Here is a 10,419-nt window from a genome sequence, read left to right on the forward strand (position 1 = left end):
TTAGCGCCAGGAGGATACAGAGAAAAGGGCACGATTCTGCCAACCTAGGAAAAAAGAGTTGTTGTGAATTTGAAGCCGGTAACCCTCAGACGGATAATGGAGCCTAAGGAGAAGCTTGGCCTGTGAATGTGCGAATGAGCTCAACGGAACATTGGAAAATCCTGAGCTCCTAAGTATCACCTCCCACGTCTCCAGGCTCTCGTGTCGCTCTCTTCTATTCTCTCCCTCTGCAGCCACAATGTCGACAATTTCTCTGCCAAACCATATCTGCTCCACGGCTAGTCTCTCCCGGCTGTTAGGAGGCAGGGTTGCCTCTAGGGAATCGAAGATGGCTGTGTAATAGTCTAAGGCCTCGATAAACCTCTGCAAGAAGAGCGGGTGGTTGTGGTTGGCTTCCCTTTCAGCGATCGTCACCACCGCGGGATTCATGGCCTTGATATTGTGAAGGAAAAGGCGCAGGTCACGAGAGTCGTCTTTGAGTAACCTGTGTAGATAAAACATGCAGTTAACAGCCAGTGCCTCATCCGGAAGGATTGTAAGCGTGGAGGGAAGGTTCAGAGCAACCGAAGTAGGGTCGTTGTTGAGGACTAGAAGAGGGTGGAACTGGAATCTGAGGCCAAGAGACTGTGCAAACTTGAAAAGGCGGTCGCCAGTCCTCTGGAGGATGTTCAAGTCGTGACCGGTTCCGGTAATTCGAATCATGGGTGGAGGGTGGAGGTTATTTGCAGATCGTTCGGCTAATGCCTGCATCAAGGGGGGCCATTGCACGCCGTGCATGATGTCGAAGTCAAGAATATGTATGGATTGTTGCCCTACTTGTATGGCTTCGAGTATGGCCTGGTTGGCTGTGAGATGAGCGAATCTAATGAATGGGGTTATTTGGTTTAGGGAAAGATAACATGACTGTAGAGACGGATCAATGTCGTAATTGGCAATGGCAGTAGCGGTTGCAGTTGCAGCAGCAATTGGATAGTTGATATTCATCATCATCAGCAGGCTTCCAGGACAGTGAAGACGGTTGATGCGCAGGGAAAGGGCTTTGGTAAACTGGTGGACCAACCTCTCGGTGGAGTCGCCATAAATGGATGAGTTGGAGGACAGAATGGAGAGGAGGCGATTAGCAGCGGGGAAGTCGGATTGAGAGACGAGCTCTGCGCAACTGATGAGTAATTGACGCATGTGTATTGCCTGCTGGGAGTGTGAGTTTGAGGTGAATCCTGTTGAATGCGATGGCTGCTGCTGCTGTTGTTGTAGATCTGTGGCGGAGGGGTCCTCTTCTTCTTGATCGTGGGAAGTTGAATTCAATGAGCCCAACATATGTGTGTAATTAATAATGAACTTATAATAAATAATAAATATATATACATAAGCAAAACTAGCAGATGATTGAAACTGACGATTGGAGGGGGCTGGTTTTAGACTAGATATATGTATCTCTATCTAGCTGGGGATATGATGATGAGATATATAAGACAAATTAAGGAGCTGGGCTCTCAACTCCTTTCAGGGCTACCTGCTGCTTCAAGGAGGTTTTGCTTTGGTATTCGTCTGCTTTAACGTAATTTACTAATGAAACCTGTCCTGATGGATGCTGATGACGCAGAGTTCCTATGACACAACATTATCTGCCAACAACAGGGAAGAACTGATACTGGTAGTAGTTACTAATAGTAATAGTAGCGGTGTTCCTCCTTCCTCTCCCTTCCCCACATGCCAAGCAATAGCATTTGTTTTTATTATTATATTTATAACCCTAGTTTATGCGGCTAATAGCAAGCATCTATAAGGTAGCAAACAAGTCAGTCAGCCGAATCCAACGAGTTAAAGCTTTGGCTACTCATGTTAACTCAGCCTACTCATGAGTCGAATCAAAAATTATGGGAAGAAAATGTTAAAAAAATATCGAATTTTCAGATCACCTATGTGCATGCCATTGATTATAGTTTCAATTTAAGCAACAATACTTTGGCTAAGATAAGAAGTTGTTATGTTATCATCATGACCCCAAGGAATCTTAGGTTAGGTAAGGTAAGTCTCGCCTTTTTCGTTAATGTTTCTATTTTCCCCTAAATTTAGGGTTCGCCTGTACGTGCAGCTTGAAGAAACGAGTTAAAGCTTGGGTTGGCCTGTAACCGTTACCACTTATGCATGGAGAATGACTCTGGTACCAGTATTATATTATATTTACACGTAGAGGAAAGTAGGCACACAGAGTGCAGGTAGGATTTGTTTTTAATGTCTTGTCCATGTATTTAATGGTAAAAACCAGACGGTGGTGGATGTGCATGGTGAACTTTTGTAAGCTCATGTATTGATATTGTTAATTTCTTTATATGCCCGCCCTAAACCCTATATTTAATAATAATATCTAGTTGAATGGGGCGTAAATGAATGTGTAAGACATTTGTGCTATACTACAAGTCTGAATGTGATAGAGGATACGAGAATGTTGTACCACCAAGAGATCGGTAGTAAACCAAATCTGACGTCTCAACGTGGTCTTAACTCTTAAGCACACCAAGTTGTTGGAGAGATTATACAGACGCAGATGCAGAAGCAAAAGAGAAAAGAGAAAAGACAAAGAAAAGGGTAAAAAGAAAGGATGTTTTGATCCCTGCAACAAATTAAGACACGCAAAGCCTTAAATGCGGAATTACATATGCGGCACTGGCTTTAACGCTGACACCTGTTTTGCCTTGCTTGTCCGCTTGTTGGATTCGAGTAGTAGCTGGGTCATGGCCTCATGTGCTCATGGGGGTTACTTTTGGCTATTCACAGGAGAAGTAGACAGGATGGATAGACAGATGAATCACCAATGACTTGCTTACCACGTTGAGTGGGCTGTGGAACAACGGCAGTGCAACTGCTGCTTCAGTGCTTAGCCTGACTCAGGATGTATCCGATTGCTCTGCTACTGCTATGGGTAGCTGCTAGCTAGAGAATTTACATGCTGTAATAAGTGAAAAAAATATAATAAACATATGAAGAATATTTGTGCCATGCGGTGTACGTTTTATGCATATGTCTTTCAAAAGAATGTCTATATATTTATAAGGTTGAAACAATTTGATTAGAAATCACAATACAAGCTAGTATATAATCAAGCGGGTTTGGCTTTTGGGAGTTGACAATAATAATAATAATAATAATAATAGTAGTAGACAACAGTATATATGATCAGATGGCTTTGGTGATGCAATCACTTTTTGCCTAAACCACACTTACTTGCAGGAAACCACAACCCCCTTCGCTGTCAGCACTCAGCAGCAGTACTGGTTCTGGGAGGCGCAGAAAATGGCCATTAACACAAGCAACCCCTTCCGGGGTTCCACTCTTTTTGTCCCCATGCCAATGCGCCACGCGCACGTGCGCGTAAAATGGCTGCTTTCCTTTCCTTCTATGCAGCACCTACCCACAGCTACAGTGACGAACATTAGAATTTTGCGTAGCTTATAGCATCTTCACATGCAAAAGCCTTTAAAGGGAGTAGGCCAGGCGTCTTAGCAATAAGTGAAGCGAAAAGAGTTGCTGCCAAAAGGGCAATTCCAAAGCCACTTGAAACCATCCGTCTCTATGAAGCACGAACATCACCATTCAGATTTAGCTGCTTTTCTATATATGGATGGCTTACAAATTCGACTTTTGGATTTGATGTCACTAAAACAATTACCACCATGTTGTACAAGATAGGCGACGCGACGGGAGTATTTGGTCCGGGAAAGAGGGCGCTGCTCTTCCCAACTCTACCGTGCTATTAATTGTTAAAAGCCCTTTAATAGGGCTCTGCTGTATCAAGTCTCTTTTACGAGACAATATTGAGATTCTTCTTAGTATTTTCTTTTTCCTAACAACTTCAACTCTTCCGACAAAGGTAGGATTTTAGTGAAGACCAAACCTTACACTAAAAGCAAACACATCACATTTGGAATGCCAAAGTTGCCATCCAAGATTAATTATGACATGAATTTAATGGTTATCCTTACCAATTTAACATTAATTATTAACCCAAAAAAAAATCAAAATTCACATTCAATACAAGCGTGTGGATTGATCTTCAAATAAAAGAGACCATTTCTATATTTTAACCTACCTACATGCATGCATACATACATATATCATATAGTTGTAAACTCTTTTTTTTCCCTAATTCTCTTCCTAACCTTGGGCCTTATCAAACCTTGGGCCCACGTTTCACAGGACCGTTTTAGGATGATTTGGACTCAATCCATTAACCGAAAACCGAAACTTTAAATAAGGGTACTGGTGTCCTTTCCTAGCTCTAATGAGAACTTCAAATAATTGTGTTTCGTACCGGCGTAGGATTAACGTTGCTCTAACACGAATCAAAGTAGGTTTTATAAGAGTTTTTTGGGTGAAATTCATCTGTAAACTCATGATACATCATGTATTTTTATTGTTCCAAAGACAATTGTAATAAATTAACAAATCATACAGTTGTTGTATCCAAGAATTCTCCTCCCTAAGTGCTTCTGAAACAAGTTTGAGTTATAGAAGCTGTTATATAGAGGACTTAACTCCTTTTTGTTCAACAGTTGCTGCAACTCATGGTTCTGATAAGGCTAATGCTACAGGTTAGGTGGATACAGATACTGCAACACTTGCAACCACCTTCCTTAAAACTTGCATTGCAGGGACACCATTCATTCAACACAGGACACCCATTCTCGTTTATATCAAGTACTAATAATCTGTATAAATACTATCTACATTCTCTTTTATATAATCGAAAAGATAAAAAAAGAAATGACATGAAGAAACACAAAATTAATGAGCTCAATACAAATAAATACAGGTTAACCTTCTTCGTCAACTAATTACTTAAATTCAAATACTCTCAGACATTAATTTTTATTTTATAAATGTTAAAGAGAGTGTGAATAAATGAGATAATGAAGTGAATGTGTGAGCTTCAAAAATTAATTTTTATTTTTTAAATGTTAAATTTATTTATTTATTTAGAAATTTATCTTATGAAAAATAACTTAAAATAATAAATAAAGATAATTTGAAAGTATAATTAAAGAAAAATAGAAAGTATTTAGGGGAAGAGAATAGATCTTATTGAAGTGTATATACAAATGAACAAAGGGAGCCTAGGCAAATAATCTCTTTACAAGATGAAGATAACACTCAGAAATTAGATGGATTAAATCCTAATCTAATCTAGTTTACATTAAATCTAGATATAGATAATATGAATAAATATTCACAAAATATTCATAACAAATTTTATCATTTATTTATTCTTTTAATAATTTCCTAAATTAAAATATACTTTGAAATAAAATAATAAAAATAATACACAAGGTGACTGGGACCTTGTTTGGTTAAATCTAAATTCGGGCTTGGGCTGACCGGACTCCTTCTTATTCTTCTTTTCATTTTTTTGAACCAAACAATGCTGTAGTGGAGGGATACATAAGCCCTTAATAAACCCTAAATCCTCATTTCACTTCCTCTCTTTCTATCTACCTTTTCCCTTTTTCTCTCCTCTTTTTCATCATTAAACCCAAAACTCGAGCTGTTACTGCTGCTACCTCCGCCTACCACAGACGTAGGTAAATCCAAAAAAAGTCACCTTTTAGTTTTTCTCTTTATTTTCTTTTCTTAAATCGGTTTTTTTTTTCAAAACCTTTTTCCTTTCTTAAATCTAAAATAAAGAAAAAACAAAACCTAGATCTTGTCACGTTAAACCCCGACAATCTCACCTTCCTTTTGAGTGGTTTATTTTCCCCCAAATTCAGATCTGGGTGTCATGAGGAAGTTAATGGGGCATTGTTTTTCAGGTAGGAGAGTATGTCTTTAATATTTTTCTATCAGCATGCTGCTTAATATTTTCTTCATGTAAAAAGTTATTTTCTGACAGGGATGAATCTATGTAGCGTTGAAGAAATTAAAATGATATTTGACGAAGTCAAAGTTGTTTCCGTCACTTGCTTGGGCATCACTTGTCCTTTCTTCTCTAGAAAGAAATTTGTTGCATGCATTGTAGATGAAGCTGGACAGACAACTCTCCCGGTATGTATTACTTCAAGTTTATGCATGTTGATAATTTAACGTTCATGATTTTGGTATGACGAGGTTCAATTATATGCTTAAATTATGATCCATGTTCACTGATACCATATCTAGATTGTAGACCTCTAGATGTTATTCATGTCATTTTTAATTATTTAATGAATTAAAAAAAATAAACTTATTTTAATTTTATGTACAATTTTAGACAAAGTTTTTATAAAAATTAATAGTTTATAAAATTAAGTTTAAACTATTTCGTAAAACAATAGTTTTAGTTTTAGTTAAAATTATCAAAAAAGGTATTTATGTCATTTTTAATCATTTAATAAATAAAAATAGAATAAATTTGTTTCGATGTTATATATGATTTTGAATGTTAATATTAAAATAATTTATATACAAATGGAACCGTTTTCAAATTTAATTTAGAATTTTTATTTATCTAACATATAATTGAATTATAATGCATCAATTAAATCATCATAGCCAAAATATTTTTCAATTTATGAATAATAATATGACTTTTTTGTATAAACTTATTATATTTATCAATTAACTATTGGCTTCATTAGTTTTTTATAATAATAAAACATTTTTCTTTATTTGTGTCTAACTTTTCTACTTGAATGTGCAAGACAAAAAACATGTTAAACAATAAATTGATTAATCAAAAGTAAATATAAAAAATTATAAGAATAAAGAGCTTTAATTGAGCAATAAAACAAAAGCCTTTTAGTCGGATAATCAAGAGAGTTAGTTAGATACAATTCAAAAGTGAAGTTGGCGAGTTCAAGTAGATTGTGAGACAGAGAACACATAGTTGATCAAGAGACATTATTAGTCGACTAAGAGCTTACTGTGAGAAATCGAGTCCAGAGACAGAAACGACTTAATCGACTAAAAAGCATTATTAATCGACTAAGAGCTCATTTTCAGAAGCTGAAATCAGAGGACAGAAACGACTTAATCGGCTAAGAAACATAAGATATGCTTCCAAGATAAAAAAGAGCTAAAAAATAGCAAAAATTCTCTCCATACTTTTTGCACTTCACTCCAATCCTTGTAATAGAGTTAAACATTTCCTCTTGTACCATTCAGATTAAGTTAGTAATCATAGGTACTTCTTTATTTATATTCTTCTTGATTACTTAGAGTGTGCGAGTCACTTTAAGAATTTGTACAAGCTTGGGTTAGCTTGATTGATTGTATTGGTTCTAACTCAGCCAAAAAAAATTAGTTTTGGGTTTTGGTTGATCTCAAGAAAAATCATTGTTAAAGGTTGTGGTTGAGTCTGTGAAAAACCATTGTAAAAGCTTGGTGGAAGCTTCAAAATTTCACCGTTTATAGTGATTTGGTTTGAAAAATCCTTGGTTGAACAATCAAGGTAGTAGATGTAGGTCTTTGATTAAACTACTATAAATCTTTGTGTATTGTATGCCTTATTTTATTTTTCATTTCATTCTTTGTTAAATCATTTCTTTATCTTGCATTTAACTTCTCATTATTGATCTTTAACTTGCCCCCAATTAGAAGTTAATCTAAATGAGAGCCAAAAAGTACTATTCACCCCCTCTAGCACATTTATATGAGACCAACAAGTGGTATCAAAGCCTAACCCTCATTCTTAACTTAACCCTCATTCTTAAGGCTTAACATCCTAAGGGAGATCCAAATGGCTCTTCAAAAATCTATAGTTGCTGAGGGACAGGCTATAAACAGATTACCTTTATTTGATGGATTGAATTACCTCTATTGGAGTACTAGAATGTCAATCCATATAAGGACAATAGATTATGAAATGTCGGGTGCTATCACTTATAGACCCTTCATCTCCTCGACCATAAATGTAGCGACAAATGAAAAGATTCCTAAGTCAAGGGATGAATCGACTGAGGCTGAAACAAAAAAAGTTCAGATAAACTTCAAGATAATAAATACTTTACATTGTGCCTTAACTCTCACTGAGTTTAACAAAGTGTCAAGTTATATCATAGCTAAACAAGTGTGAGACAAACTTAGAATCATTCAAGAAGGGACTTCTCAAGTTAAAGAGTTAAAAATAGCTCTCTTAACTTACAACTATGAGATGTTTAAGATGAAACTTGATGAAGATATCACCAGCATGCTTGATAGGTTCACTAACATTACCAATAAACTCAGTCAACTAGGCAAACCAATTTCTAAACATGAAATTCTCAAAAGACTTTTTAGAAGCCACCCTAAAAATTAGAAGCTAAAAGTAACTGCTATTTGTGAAGCCAAGGACTTAAATGTCATCACTCTTAATGAAATTTGTGAGTCTCTTCTTACTCATAAGCTGGAGCTTAAAGAATAGGAAGAAGAAAATAAGAGAGAAGCAAAAGAAAAGGAAAAAGACATTGCCTTAAAAGGAAGCATTCTTGAAGAAGAATTGGACAATTTGTTTTGTGATGATGATGAAAAATTGGCTATGGTAGCAAGAAGATTCAAAAAACTTATAGGACAAAGAGACAGAAGATTGGCTAAGAAAGGGTACAGAAGAGATCAAAGTTTTTCATGAAGAACCAGAAATAAAAATGAGTCCAACAAGAAGGAAGAGGTTATATACTTTGGATCCAAGAAGCCTGGACACTTCAGGTCAGAATGCCTCTTGCTGAAGGAAGAAACTCCTAAGAAAATAAAAAATTAGAAGAAGGCAATGGTGGTTGTAAACTGATCTGACAGTGATGTTTTAAGCTCAGATGTTGAAGAAGAGAAAGTTGAAGAAAAAGCAAATTTATGTTTGATGGCAAGAGATAATGAATCCAAGGTATGTTTTACTCCTTGTGATATTTCTATTGATGAACTTCAAGAAGAATATGAATGTCTTTATGATGAGTTTGAAAAATTGCATCAAAATACAAGGCTTTGAAAAGAAAGACTTCTTCTTTTAATAATGATTTAAGAAAGATAAAACATGATTTCTGCTCTATTTTTGAAGAACGAAATTTTCTTCAAACTGAACTTGAACATTCAAAAATAAATTATGAAATTCTAAAATTAAAATTGAAAAACAGAATTGAAGCTTTGCAAAAAGCTATTGAACATACTGCTCTTAAGAGTATGAGGAAATAAACATAAAGAATAAACACATATTTTAAAAATTTTTTTGATAATGTCACTTCTAGATATTATATTGGTGATAAACTTAGTCATCTATCTTATAACTATTATAGAAAAAAAAGCACGTAGAAAACAAAAAAGATTTGGGTTCTAAAGGGATCTTATGTAACAGTTAACTTTTAAGTACCCATCAAGGTATAGGTACTTGTTAAGAAAAACTAAAAATCTATCTTGTAGGTTGAGCCTAATCGAGAATACATATGTATAAGAGCTCAACTGAAGGAGAAGCAATCATGGCACATGGACAGTGACTGCTCAAGATATGACTAGAAACGAAATATTGTTTGCTCAGTTGGACAAGAAAAAGGGAGGTACTGTATCATTTGGAGATGACTCAAAAGGTAGAATTCATGGTATAGAAACTATTGGTAAGTATTCTCAAGCTCAAATTGGTCATGTGTTGCTCGTTAAAGGTTTAAAACACAATTTATTAAGTATCAGAAAATTGTGTGATAAAGGCTTTAAGGTATGTTTTAATTCATATAAATGTGAAGTGAAAGACATTTCATTCGTAGGAAAAAGAATCAAGAATATGTATGTTATATTTCTTGAAGATCTTGAGCTTAATTATGAAATATGTCTTATGGCAAGTGATAGAAATGAAAGCTGGTTATGGTATAGGAGACTTGGACATGTGAGCATGCATTCCATTTCAAAATTGATGAGAAAAAATATAGTTATTGGATTACTTAAACTTAAATTTGAAAAAGATCATATTTGTGATGCTTGCTAACTAGGTAAACAAGTTAGAACATCCTTCAAAATCAAGAAGATTGTTTCAACCTCTAGACCTCTTGAGCTATTGTATATTGATTTATTTGGTCCAATTAACATAACTAGCTTAGGAGGTAATTATATGGCTTTAGGGTAGTTGATGACTACTCTAGGTATACTTGGGTGTACTTTTTTGCTCATAAAATTGATGTTCTACTTGCATTTGTAAATCATTGTATGAGGGTTCAAAGTGAAAAAGGGCTTGTCATAGTTAGCATTATATGTGATCATGGAGGGGAGTTCGAAAGAGATGAGTTTGAAAACTTTTGTAATGAAAAAGAGTTAGATCATAATTTCTTTGCACTTAGAACACCTCAATAAAATGGGGTTGTAGAAAGAAAAAATCAAACTTTAAAAGAAATAGCTCGAACTATGCTTTGTGAAAACAATCTACGAAAGTACATTTGGGCAGAAGCTGTCAACACAGTAGCTTACACTCTCAATAGAGTATCAATAAGGGCCATA

The 10,419-nt window shown here is 35.3% G+C and overlaps 1 protein-coding gene across 1 annotated transcript; it reads right to left on the reverse strand.

Moving 5' to 3' along the window:
* On the reverse strand, positions 1–1,317 carry LAS (GRAS family transcription factor). The gene has a single exon (XM_021433078.1). It carries the CDS (start codon positions 1,315–1,317, stop codon positions 1–3), a length of 1,317 nt encoding a protein of 438 aa, XP_021288753.1.
* Positions 1,318–10,419: the final 9,102 nt, after the last annotated feature.

Source organism: Theobroma umbraticum, unplaced genomic scaffold (assembly GCF_002168275.2).
Source record: "Theobroma umbraticum cultivar Fairchild unplaced genomic scaffold, ASM216827v3 scaffold_67.0, whole genome shotgun sequence".
NCBI classification, from domain to species: domain Eukaryota; kingdom Viridiplantae; phylum Streptophyta; class Magnoliopsida; order Malvales; family Malvaceae; genus Theobroma; species Theobroma umbraticum.